The 27,551-nt window shown below is 41.4% G+C and overlaps 3 protein-coding genes across 3 annotated transcripts; 2 read left to right on the plus strand and 1 right to left on the minus strand.

Annotated features, from left to right (window-relative positions):
• Nucleotides 1–4,808: 4,808 nt before the first annotated feature.
• gip (gastric inhibitory polypeptide) lies at nucleotides 4,809–8,036 on the plus strand. Its single transcript, XM_064921883.1, has 6 exons — nucleotides 4,809–5,901; nucleotides 6,517–6,652; nucleotides 6,889–6,984; nucleotides 7,103–7,240; nucleotides 7,594–7,690; nucleotides 7,824–8,036. The coding sequence occupies exons 3-6, from the start codon at nucleotides 6,899–6,901 to the stop codon at nucleotides 7,824–7,826; spliced, it is 324 nt and encodes a 107-aa protein (XP_064777955.1). The 5' UTR covers nucleotides 4,809–5,901; nucleotides 6,517–6,652; nucleotides 6,889–6,898; the 3' UTR covers nucleotides 7,827–8,036.
• Nucleotides 8,037–9,817: 1,781 nt separating this feature from the next.
• On the plus strand, nucleotides 9,818–17,131 carry snf8 (SNF8 subunit of ESCRT-II). Its single transcript, XM_064924021.1, has 8 exons — nucleotides 9,818–10,167; nucleotides 10,274–10,324; nucleotides 10,978–11,116; nucleotides 11,286–11,390; nucleotides 11,481–11,553; nucleotides 16,041–16,182; nucleotides 16,441–16,515; nucleotides 16,688–17,131. Exons 1-8 carry the CDS (start codon nucleotides 10,114–10,116, stop codon nucleotides 16,823–16,825), a joined length of 777 nt encoding a protein of 258 aa, XP_064780093.1. The 5' UTR covers nucleotides 9,818–10,113; the 3' UTR covers nucleotides 16,826–17,131.
• A 113-nt stretch (nucleotides 17,132–17,244) lies between these two features.
• Nucleotides 17,245–25,544, minus strand: calcoco2 (calcium binding and coiled-coil domain 2). Its single transcript, XM_064924019.1, has 16 exons — nucleotides 25,431–25,544; nucleotides 24,716–24,891; nucleotides 24,378–24,480; nucleotides 24,027–24,187; nucleotides 23,695–23,820; nucleotides 23,465–23,587; nucleotides 22,859–22,984; nucleotides 22,644–22,766; nucleotides 20,956–21,071; nucleotides 19,426–19,495; nucleotides 19,104–19,277; nucleotides 18,829–19,017; nucleotides 18,552–18,647; nucleotides 18,272–18,449; nucleotides 18,105–18,127; nucleotides 17,245–17,918 (listed from the first exon to the last, which is right to left on the minus strand). The coding sequence occupies exons 2-16, from the start codon at nucleotides 24,881–24,883 to the stop codon at nucleotides 17,754–17,756; spliced, it is 1,941 nt and encodes a 646-aa protein (XP_064780091.1). The 5' UTR covers nucleotides 24,884–24,891; nucleotides 25,431–25,544; the 3' UTR covers nucleotides 17,245–17,753.
• Between the last annotated feature and the right edge of the window lie 2,007 nt (nucleotides 25,545–27,551).

Raw genomic sequence — 27,551 nt, forward strand, 5'->3', positions numbered from 1 at the left:
TAAAAGTAGCACACCCTTGGCAATCTTTCTTAATGAGGTAGTCACCTGGAATGCCTTAAAATTAACAGGTGGCCCTTGTTAAAAGTTAATTTGTGGAATTTGAGCCAATCAATTGTGTTGTGACAAGGTAGGGGTGGTATACAGAAGATATAACTATTTGGTAAAAGACCAAGTCCATATTATGGCAAGAACAACTCAAATAAGTAAAGTCCATCATTACTTAAAGACATGAGGGTCAGTCAATTTAAAACATTTCCAGAACTTTGAAAGTTTCTTCAAGTGCAGTCACACAAACCATCAAGCGCTATAAAACTGGCTCTCGTGAGGCTGCCAGAGTCTGAGTCCAAATTTGAGATTTTTGGTTCCAACTGCAATGTCTTTGTGAGACGCAGAGAAGATGAACGGATGAAATCCGCATGTGTGGTTCCCACAGTGGAGCATGGAGGAGATGGTGTGGGGGTGCTTTGCTTGTGACACTTATTTAGAATTTAAGGCACACTTAACCAGCATGGTTACCACTGCATTCTGCAGTGATACACCATCCCATCTGGTTTGCGCTTAGTGGGACTATCATTTGTTTTCCAACAGGACAATGACCCAACACACCTCAAGGCTGTGTAAGGGCTATTTGACCAGGAAGGGGAATGATGGAGTGCTGCATCAGATGACCTGGCCTCCACAATCACTTGACCTCAACCCAATTGAGATGGTTTGGGATGAGATGGACCACATAGTGAAGGAAAAGCTGCATTTGTGGGAACTTCAAGACTTTCAGAAAAGCATTACAGGTGAAGCTGTTGGAGAGAATGCCATGATTGTGCAAAGCTGTCATCGAGGCACTTGGGGCGGCAGTGTAGCCTAGTGGTTAGAGCATTGGACTAGTAACAGAAAGGTTGCAAGTTCAAAACTCTGAGCTGACAAGGTACAAAATCTGTCGTTCTGCCCCTGAACAGGCAGTTAACCCACTGTTCCTAGGCCGTCATTGAAAATAAGAATTTGCTCTTAACTGACTTGCCTAGTTAAATAAAAAAACAAAAAAAGGCAAAGGGTGGCTACTTTCAAGAATCTCATATATTTAGATGTAACTTTTTTGGTTACTACATGATTCCATGTGTCATTTCATAGTTTGTCTTCACTAAACTTGAGTAAGTAGGTCTCCAAACTTTTGACTGGTAAGTAGATGTCCAAACTTTTGACTGGTACGGTGTCTCGGTCACAGATACCTTTAAAAGAAATGGGCCTCATGATCTCATCATGGTATTTCTGTGCGTTGAAATTGCCATAGATAAAATGCAATTGTGTTCGTTGTCCGGAACGCTTTCCTGCCCATACCATAACGGAAGTTACGAATGTAACTATGGTTCTACGAATACCGTCAGTACAGTTGAAATTACAGTTTAAGTCAGAAGTTTACGTACACCTTAGCCAAATACATTTAAACTCAGTTTTTCACAATTCCTAACATTTAATCCTAGTAAAAATTCCCTGTCTTAGGTCAGTTAGGATCAACACTTTATTTTAAATGTTAAATGTCAGGATAATAGTAGAGCAAAATATTTCTTTCATCTTTTATTTCTTTCATCACATTCCCAGTGGGTCAGAAGTTTACATACACTCATTTAGTATTTGGGTAGCGTTACCTTTAAATTGTTTAACTTGGGTCAAACGTTTCGGGTAGCCTTCCACAATAAGTTTGGTGAATTTTGGCCCATTCCTCCTGATAGAGCTGGTGTAACTGAGTCAGGTTTGTAGGCCTCCTTGCTCGCACACGCTTTTTCAGTTCTGCCCACAAATGTTCTATAGGATTGAGATCAGGGCTTTGTGATAGCCACTCCAATACCTTGAATTTGTTGTCCTTAAGCCATTTTGCCACAACTTTGGAAGTATGCTTGAGGCCATTGTCATTTGATAGACCCATTTGCGACCAAGATTTAACTTCCTGACTGATGTCTTGTGATGTTGCTTCAATATATCCACTTAATTTTCCTTCCACATGATGTCTATTTTGTGAAGTGCACCAGTCCCTCCTGCAGCAAAGCACCCCCACAACATGATGCTGCCACCCTCATGCTTAATTTTTGTTTCATCAGACTAGAGGACATTTCTCCAAAAAGTACATTCTTTGTCCTCATGTGCAGTTGCAAACCGTAGTCTGGCTTTTTTATGGCGGTTTTGGAGCAGTGGCTTGTTCCTTGCTGAGCAGTCTTTCAGGTAATGTCGATATAGGACTCATTATGCGGTGGATATAAATACTTTTGTACCTGTTTCCTCCAGCATCTTCACAAGGTCCTTTGCTGTTGTTCTGGGATTGATTTGCACTTTTCGCACCAAAGTACATAAATCTCTAGGAGACTGAACTCGTCTCCTTCCTGAGCAGTATGATGGCTGCGTGGTCCCATGGTGTTTATACTTGCATACTATTGTTTGTACAGATGAACATGGTACCTTCAGGCGTTTGGAAATTGCTCGCAAGGATGAACAAGACTTGTGGAGGTTTACAATTTTTTTTCTGAGGTCTTGGCTGATTTCTTTTGATTTTCCCATGGTGTCAAGCAAAGAGGCACTGAGTTTTAAGGTAGGCCTTGAAATACATCCAGAGGTACACCTCCAATTGACTCAAATGATGTCAATTAGCCTATCAGAAGCTTCTAAAGCCATGACATCATTTTATGGAATGATTCCACTGGAATTGTGATACAGTGAAATAATCTGTCTGTAAACAATTGTTGGAAAAATTACTTGTCATGCACAAAGTAGATGTCCTAGCCGACTTTCCAAAACTATAGTTTGTTAACAAGAAATTTGTGGAGTGGTTGAAAAACAAGTTTTAATGACTCCAACCTAAGTGTATGTAATCTTCAGACTTCAACTGTACGTTTTAAAACCTCTACCCATACTGTGACTGTAGCAAACATGTTCTTGCATGGCAAGTGGGTCAGGTGCAGTGGCGACCTGTCATTCAGGGCAGGTAGAGCCCCACCTGCCTGACCTGTTTAGCAAATAAATATAATGTTGCCTGTTTTGCATGTTATTTTGGCATTAATACGTGTCACATATCAGTTTGCAAACAGTAAAAAATAAAACAATTATTGAGTTAATAGAGCCGCATACAAACTTGGTCTCTTTTTTTGCTTTCTTGAGAAAGGCAGCTCCAAAATGCATGTTTTTCAGCCTAGCTCAGTGCTTTCTGTGGTGGTGGGACAGCCAGCGGAAAATACGGAGCGAAGGGGTTGGTAATGTTCTCTAGTTGTGCTGTGATTGGCTCAGTGTTCTTTCACTCATGGGAAACTGTCACCACAAAATCTACGGGAGAGCTCAAGAGTTCAAGCCCCTTTGGTGTAGCCATAGAGTTACATTAGAAGTGCCCATCCAAGAAGGCTCAAGGTCATTGGCCACAGATAAAATTATGTCAAGTCACTTTATATCTACATTAGCTTTGATTTGACTGATCATGCCAACATCACACTTTCAAAATCTTAACTAGTGAGCTAGCAGTTATCATCATGAATCAAGTCTACTGGCAAATTTTTGAAGAGAAATTATAGATAAAAATTATCGGTGCTCACGACCATTGGACATAAACATTACACAACAAGTTGTAAATCGCAAGTTCAACAAATCAAATTTTATTTGTCACATACACATGGTTAGCAGATGTTAATGCGAGTGTAGCGAAATGCTTGTGCTTCTAGTTCCAACAATGCAGTAATAACCAACAAGTAATCTAACTTATACACAAATGTAAGGGGATAAAGAATATGTACATAAAGATATATGAATGAGTTATGGTACAGAGCAGCATAGGCAAGATACAGTAGATGGTATCGAGTACAGTATATACATATGAGATGAGTATGTAAACAAAGTGGCATAGTTAAAGTGGCTAGTGATACATGTATTACATAAGGATGCAGTAGATGATATAAAGTACAGTATATACGTATACATATGAGATGAATAATGTAGGGTATGTAAACATTATATTAGGTAGCATTGTTTAAAGTGGCTAGTGATATATTTTACATCATTTCCCATCAATTCCCATTATTAAAGTGGCTGGAGTTGAGTCAGTGTGTTGGCAGCAGCCACTCAATGTTAGTGGTTGCTGTTTAACAATCTGATGGCCTTGAGATAGAAGCTGTTTTTCAGTCTCTCGGTCCCAGCTTTGATGCACCTGTACTGACCTCGCCTTCTGGCTGATAGCGGGGTGAACAGGCAGTGGCTCGGGTGGTTGTTGTCCTTGATGATCTTTATGGTTTGGAAGGAATCAGTGGCTTTGCAAAGCAATCACTAGCCAGCTATTCAGTGGAGTTGATGTGTGGTCCAAGTCTGGGCTTAAAGATTCTTTTCCAAAGAATAAACATATACAATTGGCCACAATTGGCCACGCAATCCAACATGACTTCTGCTGCTTTCAAAACAACTGGAAACTCTGAACTGGGAAATATCAGACTTCAGTGAGTTCAAGACAACTGGGAACTTTGATTTTCCTCCGACTGGGAAAATACATTTTGAACTGTCATCCAAACCGGCATTCCAAATCGGGAACTCTGCCTTCTTTCTAGAGCTCCGACCTGAAGGTTACTAACGTCATGATTAAACCTTGTTTTTTTCTCCCAATGTTCTTGAAAGCACCATAAATCCATAGAATGCCAGACTTTGATGACAAAGTTTGAAGACAAAATTTGCCCATGAAGGACCGCCGCGCCACCTTCCTTTTCAAGTGAGCACAGCACAACAAGATGAGTCCAAAAATGTGTTGTTTATTGCTGTATAAATGATGTACTATGCCAGGGAGATATGTATACTAAGTGTATGTTGTGTAGTAAGCTGTTCGTAGCCCATGTGCCTTACCCAAATAATTTGGTCCCCTTTCCCCTCATAATTTGGCCTACTGTTCTGACTTGGTGGTGCAAATGCAGGCTATAGCCTGTTTCAGAGAAATGTCATCATTGAATATTGTAGGAGCTTTCATTGTCTGCTTACAGTGGTCTCCAAAATTACTGGCACCCTTGACTGCCAATGCACAAGCAATACTTTAAAAAATATAAACAATATAATAATAGAGAGAAACTCAAAATACCAACATGTGACAAATACTGTACTTTATTAATGTTTCAATGGAACCCACCAAAATAATTGATTGATTTAATTAAAAATCAATGTCCTCCAAATCAAGGTTTCACAATTAATGGCACCCTTAAAGATTATTGTAAATAACATCTACCAAAATTAAACCACAATATTCCCCCTTTATTTATCGTACGGTTCTGACTTGGTGTACAGGGAGAAAACTGTAAGAACGGTTCTGAATTCTGTCGCTGTACATTTCAAAAGTGCTGAACAAATAGGTATATTGACTATGTCCATCCTAGCTCGATCATTAATGTCTTAACCGAAATTATGTATTGTCGTCCCCTTATGCCATCATTTGTACATCTCAGTAGAAACCACGTTTGTTTAAGTAAGTAAACCATATCAGCTATGTTTTTTAAAAAGGCAGCAAATGAGGCTGAATAAAATGTTTTTCTGCCAGACAAGGCTCCGCTGATAGCCAGGTGTAATAGTGGTAAGGTGTTGGAACTGCTGTTGGGACTTTGTTGTTGGGACAGCTATATGTTGGCCCTAACAGTTAGTGGGCACCGTTTGTCACCCTTATAGTCCAATTAATGTATTGTTTAGGGTTGTGTTATGTAGTGGATATGCTGGGATGTGTCTAAAAGCATTTTTTTGAGTTTGCCACACCAAGATTTACATGCTAAAATCGCCACTGGTCAGGTGATCCTCTACCATCACCAATATGTCACACCTGTGTGGTCTTTATCCTGTACTCATAAACATTTCCATGTTTTTGCTTTTAGGGATGAACACGAGGGCTTGGTTGACGTTCGGGCCGGCAAGGTAGAGACAATGTGTTGGTGTTTTCTGCTTTTCTGCTTTCTCTGTGATGCATATTATTTACATTTTTTTCTTTCTGCATTGTTAGGAAGGGCCTGTAAGTAAGCATTTCACTATTAGTTTACACCTGTTGTTAACAAAGTATGTGACAAATACAATTTAATTTGATAGGTGGGTTTAGCCTTGTCACTCCTTCAGCAACCTAAAATGACCATGATGAATAAAAAACAAACAGTAACAGCATTAGCATATTTACCATTACACCATCGTTCATAAGTAAGACAAATCATGTTTTCCGATCTCAAGGACCATTTTAGATTTAAATTTAGCCACACGTAACCCAAAACAGGTTACAGCATTGAAAACATTCACCTTTTACTTCATTCCCTTATCTTCTAGTGTGACCATTAAGCTGTTCACGTCTCAATTGTTTCCCATCTAGCACCATTCAGATTAGCCTAATAGCCCAGAAAGGTTTCCACTGATCATATTAAGGGTAGTTACCTCCAATCTCGGGAACAATTTTAAACATCCTATTATTTTACTCAGTTTTGAATTTATTAGAAAGCTTGCTTATCGGAAGTATGTGTTTTTTTATTTATTATTGCCCTAATGTAGTGGAACTAAGGTGTTATTCCTGTTGATATGCCGGTGTTGCCACAAATCACCTCTGAGAAACTGTATAAAAGGACCAATGTCTTGTAGCAATTCACAAAAAGCCTGCATCTCTCACTGAAGAATATCCATTCACAAGGTAAGATAGTTTTCAAAATATACCCTTCCAGTATTCTGTTGTTCCAACTATACATTTATACTTAATAAATGCATTCTTGTGTCTAGCTTACTGTATGTGTAATACATTTTCAGAAATATAACAGTTATTTAGAAATATAAAGGAACCCCTGTATTGTAAGTGTAAGACATTCTCCACAATTGCAGGTTTTTTTCTCTTCCTGACTTTCTCTGCCTCTCGCTTCTCTCCTCGTTTAGTTTTGTCACCATGAAGGTAGCTTTGTTTTCACTGGTGGTTCTCTGCGTGGCTGGGATGCTGCGTGCTGAAGTCCTGTCCCAGTCTGACGAGAACAGGTAAGATTCCCATCCTGCGTTTGAGATGTCTGATCATATTTCATTTTGATGTTGAGTCCCCTGCATTATCAAATATGTCCATTCCTCTCGCATGTTTGTGTTCATGTCTGCTTGTTAGTCTCACAGAAAATGGACAGGGTTTGGGGAGAAGATATGCAGAGTCAACCATTGCCAGTGACATGAGCAAAATCATGGACTCCATGGTGCAGAAGAATTTTGTCAACTTCCTGCTCAACCAGAGAGAGAAAAAGAGCATGTAAGTTAAATTGGCTTTGAAATTACTATAATTGCTATAGTTCAGAACTTGACATATGCAGAAGCTGAATCGGAGAGATTTTTTTTATTTTTAATTTTACCTTTATTTAACCAGGCAAGTCAGTTAAGAACACATTCTTATTTTCAATGACGGCCTGGGAACAGTGGGTTAACTGCCTGTTCAGGAGCAGAACGACAGATTTGTACCTTGTCAGCTCGGGGGTTTGAACTCGCAACCTTCCGGTTACTAGTCCAACGCTCTAACCACTAGGCTACCCTGCCGCCCCAGATGTGCAGAAAAGGAGAGCAAATTCAGCCACTGGCAATGATAATAATAAAATAAAACTGTCATAGGTCTAATGTCACTCCAGAGGAAGATCCAGAGGCTCGCCTGTACAACAATCTCCTGAAAAAGCTTGCACTGTGCATTCGCAGCAAGGGACAGATCCATGTGAGTTCATTCTGTGAACTTCTTTAATATAGTAAATTGTAGTAAATATAGTAAATTGTTGCCAAATTATTGGTTGTGTCATATTGTTTTTATTTTAATATTTTCACATTTGTTTCCTCACAACCGAACACAGTGATGTTTTGAAGAATATCAACAAATGATCAACATTGGTGGGAGAGTAATGCAAAGAGAAGTCAACAAAAACATTATGACAATTTGGAGGAAAATGTATGCTATCTATTTTTGTGTACACAATATATATTGTAAAGTTAGAAATATGAATCCAGCATGTCTGAACTTTTTCATAAATAATTTCTAAGGGGAAATAAAATAGCTTGAATTAAAAAACAAATATTGGCCTCACTGAGTTGTTAATTGCATCTAGCATTTTGCATGAGATAAACATTTCACAAAAGTACAATCTTGAATTGCAATATTTTCACAAATGTTCACAGTTTTCACAAATGTCACCTTAAAGAGTCCTTCTGGTCATATTGAAAGAATAACAAGGTCCTTTGCGTATCTTGAGAGGAGGCTTCATATACAGGGCATTCGGAAAGTATTCAGACCCCTTGACTTTTCCCACATTTTCTTACGTTACAGCCTTATTCCAAAATTGGTTTAATTATCTTTTTCCCCTCATCAATCTACACAAACATATTACATTTTTGCAAATGTATTAAAAATAAAGAAACAGAAATACTTTATTTACATAAATATTCAGACCCTTTGCTATGAGACTTGTTTCCATTGATCATCCTTAAGATGTTTCTACAACTTGATTGGAGTCCACCTGTGGTAAATTCAATTGATTGGAAATTATTTGGAAAGGCACACAACTGTCTATATAAGGTTCCACAGTTCACAGTGCATGCCAGAGTAAAAACCTAGCCTTGAGGTCAAAAAAATTCTGCAGCGTTGAAGGTCCCCAAGAACACAGTGTCCTCCATCATTCTTAAATGGTAGAAATTTGGAACCACCAAGACTCTTCCTAGAGCTGGCCGGCCGGCCAAACTGATCAATCGGGGGGACGGCCTTGGTCAGGAAGGTGACTAAGACCCCAATGGTCCCTCTGACAAAGCTCCAGAGTTCCTCAGCGGAGATGGGAGAAACTTCCAGAATGACAACCATCTCTGCAGCACTCCACCAATCAGGCCTTTATGGTAGAGTGGCCAGACGGAAGCCACTGCTCAGTAAAAGGCAGATGACAGTCCGCTTGGAGTTTGCCAAAAGGCACCTAAAGGACTATGTCATAGATCTAGGTTTCTTGAAGGTGAGAGATGTTGAGGAATGAGTAGATTCAGTTGTAAGTGTACATTTAGGAACACATTACTATCCTTTCTTGAATATATTCACAAATGGATCTAAGGGCCCTAAAACAGGAAAGATATGTGCAGCTTTTAGTGTTCCTGAGTTTAAGGTGGCAGGGACAAAAAGAGCAACAAATAATTTATCTATTTACACAATGGAGTTGTTGGCAATAATATTGGCTACAAAGTGGGTGGAGGAGGTGAGGCCAGACAGTGGTCATTTGCTCTGACTCCTGTGCAGCACTGATCAGCCTAAATGCATCTGTGTCTCAGAGCAGACCGGATGTATTGTATGAGGTTTTTTAGTGCTTGTGTAGGGTGAAGCAGATGGGGGTAATGGTGATGTTCCTCTGGTTACCAGCTCACGTGGGAGTTAAGGGGAATGAGGGGGTGGATGTTATCGCCAAGTAGGCTCTTAAGAACAGTGGTTAAAAACAAATGGCAAGAGTTGTGGAACAGGGAAAGAAACGGAAGACACCTTTATAAGATCCATGAAAAGTTGGGGGCAGGGAGGTCCTCAGGCCAAGAGAGAAGGGAGGAAAGTGTAATCAGAAGGCTGAGACTGCGACACACAAGGCTCAATAGTACCATGAAATTGGTGGGGAAATCCAAATGGGAGGTGTCCTGTGTGGCTCAATTGGTACATGGTACTTGCAATTCCTGGGTTGTAGGTTCAATTCCCATGGGGGACAAGTATGAAAGCGTATGCAGTAACTCCTTCACCATCTCTGGTTCACAGTCGAGTTGATGGAGGAAGAAGTATCTTGCCGAGGCAGTAGGTGGCAGTACCATATTTGATTGCATTGCTTCTCGTCAAACTCAGGAGGAAGTTACTTCCGGGTTCCTAAACTACGCAAATAGACCTTGCTTGCTCTCAAGTTTCGCGAAATGAGTCGATTTCAAAGTTGTGTGCATATAAATGATTATTGAATAAGAACGGAATGCTGAGAGTTATCATATGGCTGCAATAGGCTAAAAGCATCTCGCGACCTAACAAATTACTTTGACCGTGCAACTGGAAACTACCTAGCTAGCTAACGTTAGTTGGCAAGCATAACAATAGCGGTGTCAACTTTTTCATAGCTAGCTAGTCCTTTTTTTCACGTCAACAAGATGCATAGGAGAGGAGTAGGTGCGGGAGCTATCGCCAAAAAGAAGCTTGCAGAGGTAACGTTGTCTAGATGAATGGGCCCATCTACAAAATGTAAACAATGAATCCAAGGCATTTCAGAAATAGAACCATCTTATCCAAAACACTCTTGTTTTTTTGTAGGCCAAGTATAAAGAGAGGGGGACAGTGTTAGCTGAGGATCAAATTGTTCAGGTAAGCTCAATAATACTATTATAATAATATGCCATTTAGCAGACACTTTCATCTAAAGCGACTTAGTCATGCGTGCATACATTTTACTTACGGGTGGTCCCTGGAATTAACCCACTATCCTGGCGTTGCAATCAATCAAACAATCAAATTGATTTTATAAAGCCCAGTTTACACCAGTAAGTGTCACAACGTGTTATACAGACACCCATCCTTAAACCCCAAAGAGCAAGTAATGCAGATGTAGAAGCACAAAAACTTCCAAGTTCCAACGAATGCCTTGACCATGTTGTACATTTTAGCTAAGGAAAAGTTCCCTCCTCACCCGGGAGTTAAGGAAGAAACATAGAGGGGAACCAGTCCTCTTCTGGCTGTGCAGGGTGGAGATAAGAGTATGGCCATTTAGGCAAGATGTATACATGTTCATAGGTGACTGGTAGGGTCAGATAACAACCACAGTGGCTATAGAGGGTGCGGCAGCATAACACTTCAGGAGTAAATGTCAGTTGGGTTTTCATCGTCAAGCAGCGCCATACTCTACCAACTGAGCTTATGTGTGGGTGTGCAAGTGTGTCTTCATTGGAATGTTATTCAATCCATGTAGCTAGTCAAGCTGTTGCCGTTGTGGAAATATCTAAAACATCATGGTCTTTCAGATGTCAAAACAGCTGGAGACCTTCAAATCTAACCTTGAGGAATTTGCCAGCAAGCACAAACAAGAGATTCGTAAGAGTTCCCAGTTCCGGGTCCAGTTTCAGGAGATGTGTGCCACCATTGGAGTTGACCCACTTGCCTGTGAGAATCACAACTGTGTCTGTTTAAAATAGTAGTTGTTTTTGCCCTACATTAAAGCCCATTAAAATGTCCTTTACTCCTTTTTTTTTATGCATGTGGTTACTCATATGTTGTATTTATTCAAGGAATTGAAATGCAACCAATTAAGTGTTTTCTGTGTCATTGACAGCTGGCAAAGGCTTTTGGTCTGAGATGCTTGGTGTGGGTGACTTCTATTACGAGCTGGGTGTGCAGATAATTGAAGTATGCCTGGCACTGAAACACAGAAATGGAGGTGAGGCTTCTTTAGAACATCATCAAAGTCATAGCAAAACACTGCGTTTTGAAATGTGTCGTTCATTGGTGTTCCATCTCTGTGTTTTAGGACTTATTACCCTGGACGAACTCCATCACAGAGTGTTGAAGGGAAGGGGGAAATTTGCTCAGGATGTGAGCCAGTGAGTACTATCTGACAAATATCAGAAATTATATAATACATTCTCTCCTAAGTAATGCAGAAAGTCAACATTTATCATCATATTTAATATTAGAGAGGATCTCATGTCAAATGCTGTTGAAGTAATGTGGCTACAGGTTCACTTGCCTCACCTAAACCCTATTCTTATGCAAAGTGGCTATAGACCACCAAGTGCTAACAGTCAGTATTTGGATAATATGTGTGAAATGCTTGATAATGTATATGATATGAACCGAGTGGTTTATTTTCTGGGTGACCTAAATATTGACTGGCTTTCCTCAAGCTGTCCACTCAAGAAAAAACTTTAAACTGTAACTAGTGACTGCAACCTAATTCAGGTTATCAGTCAACCTGCCAGTGTATTTACAAACAGAACAATAACTAAATCACCCACTTGTATTGAACACATCTTTACTAATGCTTTCTAAATCTGATCTAAAGCAGTTTCCACACCTATCAGATGTAGTGATCATAGTAGTCATAGCTAGGAAAACCAAAGTTTCAAAGACTGGACCTAAAATAGTGTATAAGCGATCAAGAGGTTTTGCAATTATTCTTATGTTGAAGATGTGAAAAATATGTGTTGGTCTAATGTGTGTAATGAGGAACATCCTGAAGCTGCACTTTAAGCATTTATAAAATTGCTTCTTCTGGTTACTGACAGGCATGCGACAATAAATAAACGTACTGTTAACACTGCCAAAATCCCCATGGATAGATGATTAATTTAAAAACTGTATGCCTGACAGGGATGAGACTAAGGGAATGACAAGTAAGTCTGGCAACACAGCAGATTGGCAAACAAAGAGTAAACAAAAATAAGAAGAAACTATACTATGGAACAAATATACATTCTATAAAGAATAATAGTGAAAATCTCTAGAGTACCTTAAAGGAAATTCTAGGCAGAAAAGCCAACTCTGCTCCATCGAGGTTGATGGCTCATTCATAACAAAACTCTTTGATATTGCCAACCACTTTATTAACTTTTGTGTTGGCAAGATAAGCAAACTTAGGCATGACATGCAAAAAAAAATCATATTCATATTCATGCATAAAGGACCAAATAATGAAAGACAGGCACTGTAGCTTTAAATTCTTCCAAGTGGGTGTGGAAGAGGTGATTTTTTTTTTGGATATCAATAAATAAGGGCAAACCACCTGGTACCGACAACCTGGATGGTAAACTACTGAGGTTGGTCGCGGAATACATTGCGACTCCTATATGCCACATCTTAAATGTTAGCCAAGAAGACGGAGTGTGCCTTCAGGCCTGGAGGGAGACAAAGGACATTCCGCTGCCCCAAAATAGCAAAGCACCCTTGAACGGTTCAAACAATCAGCCTGTTACTGGTGCTTAGCATCATTTTTGGGGAAGAAAAATCGTGTTTGACCAATGTTATTTTACAGAAAACAAATGAACAACAGACTTTCAGCATGCTTATAGGGAAGGGCACTCAACGTGCTCGGCCCTGACACAAATGACTGATGATTGGCTGAAAGAAATTGATAAAAAGATCGTGGGAGCTATTTTGTTAGACTTCAGTGCAGCCTTTGATGTCATTGAAAAAACATAGTTGTTATGGATTAACATAATTTGCCTTATCATGGATGGACTGATATCTGTCCAATAGAACTCATGGAAGTCTCTGTAATGCAAATACGGTTGAGTGTAGTGTACCGCAAGGAAGCTGACTTGGGATTATTATTGTTTTCTGTGTTTAGTAATGACCTTCCACTGACCTTGAATAAAGCCTTGAATGTACGCAGACGACTCCACAGTATACACATCGACTGTAACAGTAAAATAAATAACTGACGCCCTTAACAGTTTTAGAATGGGTAACTAGGCTGGTGTTAAATATCTCAAAAACAAAAAGCATCATTTTTGGCGACAAATCATTTGCTCAACCCTAAACCTCATCAATTGATTATTGAATAGTGTGGCTATTGAGCAAGTTAAGGAGACTAAACGAGCTATCACGGTCAAAATATATACAGTGCATTCGGAAAGTTATGTTGCAGCCTTATTCTAAAATGGATGGGAAAAAACACACTAACCTTTTTTTTTTTTAGCTAGCTACTATCTTGCCTCATTGCTACAACTCCCGTACGGGCTCGGGAGAGACGAAGGTTGAAAGTCATGCGTCCTCTGATACACAACCCAACCAAGCCGCACTGCTTCTTAACACAGCGTGCATCCAACCCGGAAGCCAGCCGCACCAATGTGTTGGAGGAAACACCGTGAACCTGGCAACCTTGGTTAGCTCGCACTGCGCCCGGCCCGCCACAGGAGTCACTGGTGCGTGATGAGACGAGGATATCCCTACCGTCCAAGCCCTCCCTAACCCAGACAACGCTAGGCCAATTGTGCCCCTCCCGGTCACGGCCGGTTACGACAGAGCCTGGGCGTGAACCCAGAATCTCTGGTAGCACAGCGCCCTTAACCACTGTGCCACCTGGGAGGCCCAATATTCATCATCTGTCTACACACAGTACCACATAATGACAAAACAAAAACAGATTTTTAGAAATTGTTGCAAATGTATTTTAAAAAACCCATTTACATTAGTATTCAGACCCGTTATCAGTACTTTGTTGAAGCACCTTTGGCAGCGATTACAGCCTTGAGTCTTCTTGGGTATGACGCTACATGACAGAACTTTGCACACCTGCATTTGGAGAGTTTCTCCCATTATTGTCTGCAGATCCTCTCAAGCTCTGGAGGTTTTCATCAATGATCTCTACTTTGTTCCATTCATATTTCCCTCAATCCTGACTAATCTCCCAGTCCCTGCTGCTGAAAAACAACCACAGAGCATGATGCTGCCACCCATGCTTCATCGTAGGGATGGTGCTAGGTTTCCCCCAGATGTGACACTTGGCATTCAGGCCATAGAGTTCAATCTTGGTTTTATCAGACCTGAGAATCTTGTTTATCATGGTCTGAGAGTTCTTTAGGTGCCTTTTGGCAAACTCCAAGTTGGTTGTCATGTGCCTTTTACTGAGGAGTGGCTTCCGTCTGCTGCAGAGATGGTTGTCCTTCTGGAAGTTTCATCCATCTCAACAGAGGAACTAGAGCTCCGTCAGAGGGACCATCGTGTTGTTGGTCACCTCCCTGACCAAGGTCCTTCTCCCCCGATTGCTCAGTTTGGCCAGGCGGCCAGCTCTAAGAAGAGTTTTGGTGGTTCCAAACTTCATCCATTTAAGAATGATGGAGGCCGTTGTGTTCTTTGGGACCTTCAATGCTGCAGACATTTTTTGGTACGCTTCCCAAGATCTGTGCCTCGACACAATCCTGTTTCGGAGCTCTACGGACAATTCTTTCGACCTCATTGCTTGGCTTGGTCAGCTGTGGGAACTTCTATAGACAGGTGTGTGCCTTTCCAAATCATGTCCAATCAATTGAATTTAGCACAGGTGGACTCCAATCAATCTGGAGAAACATCTCAAGGATGATCAATGGAAACAGGATGCACCTGAGCTCAATTTCGCGTCTCATAGCAAAGAGTCTGAAAGAGGCTGTAACGTAACAAAAAGTCAAGGGGCCTGAATACTTTCCGAATGCTATGGTTACTTAATTTGGGAAGAGGTCTGGACATGATTAGGCATTGCTCTGCTTTCTTGATATCCCAGTCAACCAGACAGGTTCTACAGGCCCTAGTTTTGATGCACTTGGACTACTGTGCAGTTGTGTGGTCAGTTGCAGCAAAGAAGGACATAGGCAAATTGCAGTTGATCTAAAACAGGTCAGCATATATTAATTTCTCTTAGATGTATGCGGAGGGAAAGTGTCAGTAGCATGCATGTCAGTCTCTCCTGGCTCAAAGTTGAGGAGAGATTGACTGCATCACTATTAGTCTTTGTGCACCGTGTTGAAGGTACCAAACTGTCTGTTCAAGCAGTTTGAAGACAGTTCGGGCACTCCTCGGTACAACACTAGACATGTAACCAGAGGACTTCACTGTCCCCAGGTCCAGAATAGAGGCTGGGGGAAACCCAGTATTAAATAGAGCCATGACTAAATTGAACTCTGCCACCCCAGGTAACTCAAGCTAGCAAATAAACAAGATAAAAACTAAGTTAAAGAACACCATACGGCACGACAGGGAAATTGTTATGCATTTTGTATTGTATTTTGCATTGTATTATGTATTTTATTATGTATGTGATACCTGGTTGGGATAGGACTTTGATATGTGGTTGACTCGCCTGGCTGTGGGTCGCTCTGTATGGGAGTATCTGCTGAATGGCTAAATTGTAATGTAGATTTAGTGCTATGTATATTATGTATTTTATTTGTTGTCCTGTTTCCTGTTTGGACTCCAGGAAGAGTAGCCTCTGCCTCCCCAGCAGCTAATTGGGGATCATACTAAATACAATAATGTAAACATATTGATATTTATTCATCAACTTTAGTGGACTTTCATTATGAAGTTGAAATTGTATCTCTATTCTCCACTCCAGAGATGACTTGGTGCGGGCCATAAAGAAGCTGAAAGTCATGGGGAACGGCTTTGGAATGATTCCTGTTGGGGGCTCTTACCTCGTGCAGTCAGTGCCAGCAGAGCTCAACATGGACCACACTGTGGTACTTCAGCTGGCTGAGGTAAATCCTTCCTTTCACCTCTTGAGTCTGTATTGTGTGGCTGCCTCATCAGTAATTATGCTAAATGACTTGTCAAAAATGTCTCAGAATACTGATTGTGAGATTAAAGAGGGGCGCTGTTTGTTTTTTCCTGTGAGCAGTTGCCAACATCATGCTTGGATCCAGAACATGCTGCTCTGATACTTTTGCTGAGTCATTTAGAGGAATGCAAATATGGTGCCAGGTGTCATGAATATTTGTTTTTCTGCCAATTTGCAGAAGAAGGGCTACGTTTCAGTGAGTGAGATCAGAGAGAGTCTTAAGTGGGAGCGAGAGCGAGCCTGTCATGTGCTGGTAAGTCGCCTACAGAGGAAATGCAAAGAAAAGCTGCCAAGAGTTTAGGAGGATATTTTACAGAACAAAATGTTTACAAGAAAATTAGGAGTGACAAAGCACCATAGAACCATGGTTCTTGATTTGATTTAGCTCACCACCATCCTAACATACACACTCCTTGTTGTCTTAGGATCACCTATTGAAAGAGGGCTTGGCGTGGTTGGATTCCCAAGCTTCTGGAGAGCCACAGTATTGGCTGCCAGCCCTCTTTTCTGAGCTGACTTCCCGTGATGTCACACCTGAGGAGGCAAATCAGATAACGCCTTAAGAAAGATAGGATTTTTGGTACGTGGGATGTCTCGGTAACTTCTTGAAGAACAATGTGTGCCTGTTGGGAAAGTCCTGAATTGAAATGGGGTGTATTTAACTTTTAAAGGGTAGGTACCAATTATGTATATAAATCATTGATAGGTACACATGATATTGCTTCCCTTCAGCAATTGTGGAGATGAAAACGAGGTTACAAATGTTGTTTTCTGTGGCAGTTGTCAATCATGGATTTTTTTTTCTTTTTTTTTTTTTAAATGTCATTATTCAATTTCCTTCTATTAAAACATTTTAGGATTTCTTGGCATATTGCAGTTTGTGCTACAAAAAAAACATTTTTCTTTTCATGTCAACACAACTGTGAAGATAACTTTATTTGTTACTTGAACATCCCACATGAATCTCATTTCAACCCTTGCATTATCAGAGAGCATCATTTGACCATTAGTCATTTGACTTTATTATGCAACACATCATTTACATTTAAGTGGCAGGTTAAAGGGAAATATAGTGAAGTTAGCCAAAGTAAACATACAGTAGTTCAGAAGAGATAATAGCAGTAGAGTAAACCTAGGAATCTATTAAATAGCAGATCCATACAGTCCTATCCATCAGCGATGGAGGCAAATTAAGAATAAACAGTCAACCCTAACCCTAACTATCAAAGTGTCTAAAACAATATGATCAATTCAGGCAAATTCAATTAGGTACAGATTTCCCAGACATTAAATTCACAACCCTTTCCGTTACCAGGTTCGATAACATTGACCGTAATAAACAGGGGCCTTTAAATGTTTGTCTTACAATGTCGTGGATAGGTTGTTAGCCTGTATATATTTGTCCCCGCCACCTCTTAGAAATATAATTAGTAGGGTATCGGCTTTCTTTAATGAGTAGTCAACTCTCTGGGTCGTGAGGATGTGGCTTCCCTACACCTCATGGCTGTAGACATGTTCCTCATACTTGGTCTGCTCCATTCCGTCACAGATGAGGGTGCAAAAGGGGCACACTCTGTGGCTGTCCTCATGCAGCTCCAGCTCATTCGGGGTGATGCCAGGGAAGCACTCATGGCAGTGACGACACGTCAAGGACAACTATGGGACGGACACGGGTCATAAGTGGTAATAATATCGGATCTAGACTGGATAGTTAACTGTACTCTAGCACAAACATTATAGAACATTATGTAACCAACTCTTTCATCCCAAACCACTAGTGTATGTGGTTGCAAGCATAATCTGCCGTATAACCATGTATATCATAGGAATGACTTAACATACCTCCTCCGCGTTTGTCGCAGGGCCTGCAAACAGAATCATATGTCAGCCATAGTTGAACCTGTTTTGTTATTTTCCAATAAGGTGTGTCCATGAGGCACAAGTGGCGTTCATGTGTCATTTGAGAGTATTTAGGTGAGGCTTTCCAACAGCTGGAATATTGGGAATACCTGGGGTCTCATATGGGTTCCCAAAGTGGAGAGAGGCAGCCAGTGTATCTTGCTGCTGCTCCTCAGTGGGGGTGGGGTCAGTTGAAGAGCCATAAGGGTTGGGATGCTGCATGGACACTGGAGCAGCCTGGATGTCAGAAAACTCCTTGCGAAGTCTCTCAACATTTCTTTTGAGATCCTGACAGATAGAATACAGTGGCAAAACCCCAATGTAAGCAGATGTCCCGAATTGTAAATAATTAAATGACTAGTAAAGAGTATCAAAATTCACAGCAATCACCTGATTTTCTCTGGACAACTCCTCTTTCTCTACTTTAGCGATCTCTACCATGCTTTCTTTCTCCTCAACGACTCTGTGGAACTCTAAAAGTTGCATCTGAGGGGAGAGAACAGGGAACTTGTAATCAGACAAGAGAATACGTTTAATGCGTTTTATATTCATTTGCTCTCGCAGGTGAACTACTTTCCCAGAACAAACAACACCTTGGTAAGAAACAAAATGATATCGCTGACCCTGTCTGTGGATCGAAATAGTGTCAAAGATATTCTCTAAGCACCTCTAGTTTTATGATTTTCTGCTCCGCCTGTGTAGACCTCATGACTATGAGATTCGTGCACTCATTGACCTTCACCAGTTCCCCCTCTGCTTGCTCTGCACGTCTGCGTGTGTTGTTGGAAGCCTGCAGCTCCTGGTGCAACTGTGTCCGAGCCTCCTGCAGCTGGCCAAGAAGAGCTTGGTATTGCACCTGACGGCGCACAAGAAGACGACAGTATTACATTTCACAATGGCGTGTACAGGAAGGACATAGTTCTTTTAGCAACTTGTTCCAACCTTCAAATCACTGTCCACCATCTCCTGCTGTGGCTGGTGCCCCTGCTCTGACAGGCTTCTGTGTAAGGCCTTGTTCTCCGTCTTCAAGTCATCCAGATCAAGGGTGAGACCACGCAGTTTGCGCAGCTCCACAGAAAGCTTCGCCTTCTCTTTCTCACTGCTCTGGAGATCCACCTGGAAAGGGTCAACATGAGGTTCTGTGATTGACAGGTTTTTTTCACATCAAAGAAAGCACTAAATTAATTGGCCAACAGGTCTTTTAAAGAGTGTATGTGTGTTACAGGCATTAATTTACATCGATTACTCTGCTGAGTGTGCTGACCTGTAGAAGCTGAATGTGATCCTTCAGTCTGTGAGACTCCTGCTCAGAATCTCTGAGCCTTGGGCTCAGCCTGTTGACATAGAAACGGGGGCATGAGGAACAGCATTGTTACAAGTGTAAAAAAAAAAATATATATATATATATATATAATAAACTCAGCAAAAAAAGAGACGTCCCTCTTTCAGGACCCTGTCTGTGGAACGATTGTTAAGACACTAATAGCTTACAGATGGTAGGCAATTAAGGTCACTGTTATGAAAACTTAGGACACTAAAGAGGCCTTTCTACTGACTCTGGAAAAACACCAAAAGAAAGTTGCCCACGGTCTCTGCTCATCTTCGTGAACGTGCCTTAGGCATGCTGCAAGGAGGCATGAGGACTGCAGATGTGGCCAGGGCAATAAATTGCTATGTCCGTACTGTGAGACGCCTAAGACAGTGCTACAGGGAGACAGGACGGACAGCTGATCGTCCTCGCAGTGGCAGACCACCTTTAACAACACCTGCAGTACAGGATGGCAACAACAAATGCCGAGTTACACCAGGAACGCACACACCCTCCATCAGTGCTCACTGTCCGCAATAGACTGAGGGCTTGTAGGCCTGTTGTAAGGCAGGTCCTCACCAGACATCACCGGCAACAACGCCGCCTATGGGCACAAACCCACGTCGCTGGACCAGACAGGACTGGCAAAAAGTGATCTTCACTGACAAGTTGCGGTTTTGGTCGGATTCGCGTTTATCGTCGAAGGAATGAGCGTTACACCGAGGCCTGTACTCTGAAGCGGGATCGATTTGGAGGTGGATGGTCCATCATGGGGCGGTGTGTCACAGCATCATCGGACTGAGCTTGTTGTCATTGCAGGCAATCTCAACGCTGTGCGTTACAGGGAAGACATCCTCCTCCCTCATGTGGTACCCTTCCTGCAGGCTCATCCTGACATGAACCTCCAGCATGACAATGCCACCAGCCATACTGCTCGTTCTGTGCGTGATTTCCTGCAAGACAGAAATGTCAGTGTTCAGCAATGGCCATCAAAGAGCCCAGATCTCAATCCTATTGACCACGTCTGAGACCTGTTGGATCGGAGGGTGAGGGTGAGAGCCATTCCCCCCAGTCCGGAAACGAGCAGGTGCCTTGGTGGAAGAGTGGGGTAACATCTCACAGCAAGAGCTGGAAAATTTGGTGGGGTCCATGAGGAGGATGCACTGCAGTAGTTAATGCAGCTGGTGGCCACACCAGATACTTTTGATTTTGTCCCCTTCCCTTTGTTCAGGGACAAATTATTCCATTTCTGTTAGTCACATGTCTGTGGAACTTGTTAAGTTTATGTCTCAGTTGTTGAATCTTATGTTCATACAAATATTTACACATGTTAAGTTTGCTGAAAATAAACACAGTTGACAGTGAGAGGACGTTTCTTTTTTTGCTGAGTTTATATATAGACAGGATGATGATATGATATGACTGGAAAGGTGTTGTACTAGAAAGATATGTCCACTGAATGGATTGCTCGAGACAAGTACTCACTGTGCAATCTCCACACTTTGAACCTCAACCTTTTCTTTCAACTCCTCTTGCTCCTTCTTCAGCTGTTTGATCTTGCTCAATGCTCGTTCATATTTCTCACAAATAGCAGTCAGAGACTGCAGGCATTTGTAAAGAGAAATAGCCAGTTTAAAGTGATTCAGACTTTGTCCTTTTAAGCCAATTTTTACAACTGCAAGTTTGCTTAATATTTTGTGTAGTGTAAACACTCCAAAGGAACTCAGACCCCTCAAAATATCCCCCTGAAGTGAACCGAACTGAGACCATCTCGAGAGGTGGTCTGACTTCGGTTCGCTTGAATTCTGCAGGCCGGTTCTTTTTTTTAGACCAATGTGAACACAAAGCTCCCCAGGTTCGCTTGTCGTTATTCCTGCACCACACACTACACTACTTTATTAAAGAGGACTATACGGTGCCTTCGGAATGTATTCAGACTCCTTGACTTTTTCCACATTTTGATAGGTTCAGCCTTATTCTAAAATGTATTCAATCTACACACAATACCCCATAATGTCAAAGCAAAAACTGGTTTGTAGAAAAAAAATGGAAATATGACATTTACATAAGTATTCAGACCCTTTACTCAATACTTTGTTGAAACCCCTTTGGCTGCGATTACAGCCTTGAGTCTTCTTGGGTATGACGAGCTTGACACATCAGTATTTGTGGAGTTTCTCCCATTCTTCTCTGCAGATCCTCTCAAGCTTCTTCAGATTGGATGGGTAGTGTTGGTGCACAGCTATTTTCAGGTCTCTCCAGAGATGTTTGACAGGGTGTAAATCCGGGCTCTGGCTGAGCCACTCAAGGACATTGAGACTTGTCCCGAAGCCACTCCTGCCTTGTCTTGGCTGTGTGCTTAGGGTTGTTGTCCCGTTGAAAGGTGAACCTTCGCCCCAGTCTGAGGTCCTGAGTGCTCTGGAGCAGGTTTTCATCAAGCATCTCTCTCTACATTGTACCCTTTCCCAGATCTGTGCCTCGACACAATCCTGTCTCAGAGCTCTATGAACAATTCCTTTGAGCTTGTGGCTTGGTTTTTGCTCTGACATGCACTGTCAACTGTGGGACCTTATATAGACAGGTGTGTGCATTTCCAAATCATGTCAAATCAATTGAATTTACCACAGGTGGACTCCAATCAATTTGTAGAAACATCTCAAGGATGATTAATGGAAACAGGATGCACCTGAGCTAAATTTCGAGTATCATAGAAAAGGGTCTGAATACTTATGTAAATAATTTCTGTTTTAGTTTTTTTATACATTTGCATTTTCGCTTTGCCATTATGTTGTATCGTGTGTAGATTGTGGGGGAAATTAATGTATTTAATCCATTTTAGAATAAGGCTGTAACGTAACAAAATGTGGAAAAAGTCAAGGGGTCTGAATACTTTCCGAAGATCCTGTATGTGAAAACACCCTTTGATACATGACAAGGAGACAGAGAAAGTGTGGGGGGGGGGGGGGGGGGGAAGAGTAGAAGAGGCATTGAAAAATATTGATGGTATACAAACAGCCTGTCACATGTATTGACACGTTCACCAAATATTTTTTTATGAATTGGGGCCAGAGACTGCAGCCTTTCATGGAAAGAAACTGTTAAGAAGACAAAATGTACTCCGTAGTAGTAGTTCTTTGGTAGGCCCAAATGAGAAATTGGTTTGCGACAGTTACCTCCTGTCTTGTGTGTGATTCATCCATTGATTTGTCCTTCTGTGTCAGTTCTTCATGCTCTCTAGCATTCTGTTGCTGTTGCTCCAGTTTGCTCACTACCTGTGCAAGTTCCTCTTTAGATTCCTACAGGAACAATATATAATTCATCACCCTCTCAGCCTGATTAGGGGCTAGAAGTAAAACTGCTGGTGGAAAGAAAAGACTTTCAAACAAACCTTGAGGCGATCAATCTCTTGCTGTTGCTCCTTTAGGGCACGTGTCAGAGTCTCATTTTGCTCTTTCAGTTGCCCCAACTCCATGGCCATCTCCTCTTTCTCCCTCTCACTTTGCACCACCTGTTCCTAGATTCAGAAATGCTCAAATCATGTCCATAACCTCTACTGGTTATGGATATGGAACACTAGTCACTTTAATAATGTTTACATACTGCTTTACCCATCTCATATGTATATACTGTATTCTATTTCACTGTATTTTAGTCAATGCCACTCTGACTTTGCTCATCCTAATATTTATATACTTCTCTATTCCATTATTTTACTTTTAGAATTGTGTATTTCTGTGAACTGTTAGATACTACTGCCCTGTTGGAGCTAGGAACACAAGCATTTCGCTACACCTGCAATAACATCTGATAAATAGGTGTATGTGACCAATACACTTTGATTTGATTACTGTGTTTGGAAAGTTCCATCTATCCATCAAGTATAGTTCCACCAGTTATGTTGAAAAGCATTTATGTTTCAGTATGGAAAGAGTTTCTTAGTTGTCAGATGATTTGTGATCACTGTGTTGTAGACACAAAATTCACCAAATATTACCTCCTGTCCTTTGGGTGAGTCTTCCATTGATTTAGCTTTCTGTGTCAGTTGTTCATGCTCTCTTGACTTCTGCTGCTGCTTCTCCAGGTTCCCGTCTGCCTTGTATAGTTCCTCGTTAGACAACTGCAGAGATAATGTTACAATTCTGTTACCTCACATTGTAATTTCCATTCACACACATGACTAGAGGCTAGAAATTAGCAGATGTAACGAACATCTTGAAAACAAACCTTGAGGCAATCAATCTCTTGCTGTTGCTCCTTCAGGACTCCTCTCAAAATCTCATTTTGCTCTTTCAGTTGCCCCAACTCCATGACCATCTCTTCTTTCTCCCTTTCACGTTGCTCTACCTTTTCCTAGATTCAGAAATGCACATCATGTACACATATAACCTCTCCTACGGATAATTCTAACTAAAATGTTCTTGTGAGGGACATCATCTCCTTGACAATTCACTAAGCAAGCCAAACAAAAAGTTCTGCATTTTTAAGTATTTCAAGCATGGTCTTTAAAACACAATCAAATCAACGTTTAATGTTAGGTATGGTGGATTGCGTTGTACCTGTGTTGTGATGACCAAGAGGTCGTTTTCCAGGCTGCCATCTGTGCTTTGTTCCCCTGAGGTTTTAAAGCAGAAGGGGGTGCTGGCTCCTCTCACTTGGCCGTTGCTATCAATATAGCAGAACTGATAGAACTCTGCATCATCCTTTGGCAAGTAGTATGCTATCAGAAGAACAACATCATTGTCAGTGCCAGCATAATATTGATCACTTGAATGTCAAATGTCATTTGTATCTAAAATTAAGAAATTAACATGGGCCTATAACGAATCCACCTAAATTGATCACGATCATTCATATCAAAGTTCATGTCAGTTGAAAAGTTTGAGGATAAAAAGCACACATGGTCTTACCACTAAAAAGCACTTGTTTTTTGTTTGCATCCTGTTTTATCAGATCCAATGATGGTTCTATCCACACAAATGTGTAATAATCCTTTGTGGTGCTCCAGCCCACCTGCACAAAATCAGTTATAACACAATCAGCACAACATCAGTTATAACACAATCTGCACAACATCAGTTATAACACAATCATGACTGACTGACAACTAGGAGGCATTCCAGACTGTGGATTTCTATTGTTAAATATATTAGGTTATTATTTCCTTTGTGGAAATACAATCCATATCATAATATCTGATGAACCAGACCACTCATGAATATTCATGACAAAATATCTATAATCTCACCTTGAATATCCCCACCCAGTCTCTGGGGTTCTGTTTAATGGCTGCTGTCAGAGTGTAGCTGCAAGTCACGGCAATATTTGGCGCGTAGGAGTGGGGGATTTCCTGAAATACAACCTGGGAAAAGGTTGTTGACAATTCCATGTTGGCTGCACTTTCGACGCTCTCCATTGTGACATCTGAAATTGAGAATATAGCAAAATGAAAACAAGTAGGCCCCAAATGCGCATAAAAAAAACTAACAGGATGTACAACTCGAATAAAACACAATTTATGTTCTCAACTGAACCCCGTATATGTATCTAATCTGGCAGCACACGTTGTGGATGGTTCGTATGTTAATTAGAAGGCCAAACAGTTTATATCAATTAAAAATAGCATACAATGTTGCGTTCGTAAAACTAAGTTTCACTTTCATTTAACATTTGTGAAACGTATCGCCTATTTTTCACACTTGACAATCACATTTAACATACATGTTAAACAACATGTTTGACGACTTTTGGACGTCAATTTGATTGACAAACATATACTTCTAACCCAATAATTTATTAGAGGGTGATTTATTATGTTCGATCAAGCTACAATAAACCATACAAGGCCACAAATAAAACACTGGAGAGAAAAAGAATATGAAAGTCAACACAATTCTGTCACTATTAAGATCAATGTGTTATACGGTTTAGCTAAAATAATGACATTAAATGGTTGAACTTACATGAAGTTTGGACTGCCAACTGCAACTGCCAGTTCAACTCAGCAGTGTCGCAACTCGGACAGCAACAAGAAGTACTTACTGTCCCTAGGTTTAATTTACAGCAGAGAGGAAGAGGTTTGGGGAGAGAGATTTTAGCCCTGTTATCCATCTTCTCCAACAGATGGCGTTGTTTTTTTTTTTCGCTCAACAAGCGAGGAGCTTTTGTATGGAGGTCAATGAGAGAGTGTCGAATTTGGTTAACACAAAAATGCGATGGCTTATTTTCTATGTGTGGCTTATTTGATCAAATAGAAGTCTCATAATGATGAGATTGTTACGAGTGTACGGATATAAATAGGACACCTGACATCCCGGGAACTTTGAGAAAACACATATCGGAGTTGTGGCTGGTCGTTACTACTTACCCCAGCCACAAAGTCATAAAGCCCATTTCTACAATGTATCTAATTAAAACGTGATTTTAAACCTAACCTTAACCACACTGATAAACCTATGCCTAACCACAACCTTAAATGAACACCAAAAATCCGATTTTTGTTTTCATACATTTTTTTATGATAACCTATAGCCAATTTAGACTTTGTGGCTGTGGTAACTTGTGGAAACCCTTGTGCCTGCAGTTCGTACATGTTTATACTTTCCCTTTCGCCTAGACCAGTGTTTGCCAGTACATGCATTTGTTGTGGCCCATGACAAGCACACCTGATTCTACTTGTCAACTAATAATCAATCCTTTGACAAGTTAAATCTGTTTTTTTTTTTTTGTACTTGGATTCATCAGAAATGTGTGCTACAGTTGAGGGTACTCGAGGACCGGAGTTGGGAAACGCTGATCTAGACAGTTGGGGAGATTTCACAATATGAAATGGGATTATAGCCCCTTCCCACTGGAAAGTTGGATATTGACCTGTCCCCATTATTAAAGGGTTGATCTTATGTTGTGACTATGGATATTGCTGATGTCAATGATTGGCATTGCACTAGTCAATATAGCACCATATAATAGGAAATGGGTTCAGGTAGCCTTGGTGTCAGACTGTTTCTGTATTCAACTATGACAGTTCAGCTAAAGCAAAAATAGACTGTCACCCAGGATAGATGACAGGATGGGAGATAATCGTGATCAACTTTCAATTCCCTGCATCTGCTGAAGTGCACTCAGATAGCTGCATGTAGCCTATGAGTCTCCACCTGGTGGCTGACCTGGTGTACACCACAGTAGCCATTTTATTAGCTGTTCAGGAGTCTTGGGGGTAGAAGCTGTTAAGAAGCCTTTTGGACTTAGACTTGGCACTCCGGTACCGCTTGTTGTGCAGTAGCAGAGAGAACAGTCTATGACCAGGGTGGCTGGAGTCTTTGACAATTTTTAGGGCTTTCCTCTGACACCGCCTGCTATAGAGGTCCTAGATGGCAGGAAGCTTGGCCCCAGTGATGTACTGGGTCATATGCACTACCCTCTGTAGTGCCTTGCGTTCGGAGGCCGATCAATTGCCATACCAGGCAGTGATACAACCGGATACTCTCGAAGGTGCAGCTGTACAACCTTTTGAGGATCTGAGGACCCATGCCAAATCTTTTCAGTCTCCTGAGGAGGAATAGACTTTGTCGTGCCCTCTGCACGATTGTCTTAGTGTGTTTGGACCATGATACATGTACGTTGGTGACATGGACACCAAGGAACTTGAAGCTCTCAACCTGCTCCACTACAGCCCCATCGGTGAGAATGGGGGCGTGCTTGGTACTTCTTTTCCTGTAGTCCACAATCATCTCCTTTGTCTTGATCACGTCGAGGGAGAGGTTGTTATCCTGGCACCACACAGCCAAATCTCTGACCTCCACCCTATAGGCTGTCTCATCGTTGTCCGTGATCAGGCTTACCTACCACTGTTGTGTCATCAACAAACTTAATGATGGTGTTGGAGTCGAGCCTGGCCTGGCCATGCAGTCATGGGTGAACAGGGAGTACAGGAGGGGACTGAGCACGCACCCCTGAGGGGCCCACGTGTTCAGGATCAGCGTGGCAGATGTGTTATTATCTACCCTTACCACCTGGGGGCGGCCCGTCAGGAAGTCCAGGATCCAGTTGCAGACGGAGGTTTTTAGTCCCAGGGTCCTTCGCTG

Source organism: Oncorhynchus masou, chromosome 18, assembly GCF_036934945.1.
Source record: "Oncorhynchus masou masou isolate Uvic2021 chromosome 18, UVic_Omas_1.1, whole genome shotgun sequence".
NCBI lineage: Eukaryota > Metazoa > Chordata > Actinopteri > Salmoniformes > Salmonidae > Oncorhynchus > Oncorhynchus masou.

Bases quoted from the DNA above. Each gene is read 5' to 3' on its own strand.
- gip (XM_064921883.1), top strand. From the start codon at position 6,899: ATGAAGGTAGCTTTGTTTTCACTGGTGGTTCTCTGCGTGGCTGGGATG. The intron at 6,985-7,102 runs GTAAGATTCCCA...TCTGCTTGTTAG, and splicing joins TCCCAGTCTGACGAGAACAG to TCTCACAGAAAATGGACAGG. The intron at 7,241-7,593 runs GTAAGTTAAATT...AAACTGTCATAG, and splicing joins CAGAGAGAGAAAAAGAGCAT to GTCTAATGTCACTCCAGAGG.
- snf8 (XM_064924021.1), top strand. From the start codon at position 10,114: ATGCATAGGAGAGGAGTAGGTGCGGGAGCTATCGCCAAAAAGAAGCTT. The intron at 10,168-10,273 runs GTAACGTTGTCT...GTTTTTTTGTAG, and splicing joins CCAAAAAGAAGCTTGCAGAG to GCCAAGTATAAAGAGAGGGG. The intron at 10,325-10,977 runs GTAAGCTCAATA...ATGGTCTTTCAG, and splicing joins CTGAGGATCAAATTGTTCAG to ATGTCAAAACAGCTGGAGAC.
- calcoco2 (XM_064924019.1), bottom strand. From the start codon at position 24,883: ATGGAGAGCGTCGAAAGTGCAGCCAACATGGAATTGTCAACAACCTTT. The intron at 19,278-19,425 runs GTCAGCACACTC...GACCCTTTCCAG, and splicing joins ATCACATTCAGCTTCTACAG to GTGGATCTCCAGAGCAGTGA. The intron at 19,018-19,103 runs GTTGGAACAAGT...GTGCGCCGTCAG, and splicing joins TGGTGGACAGTGATTTGAAG to GTGCAATACCAAGCTCTTCT.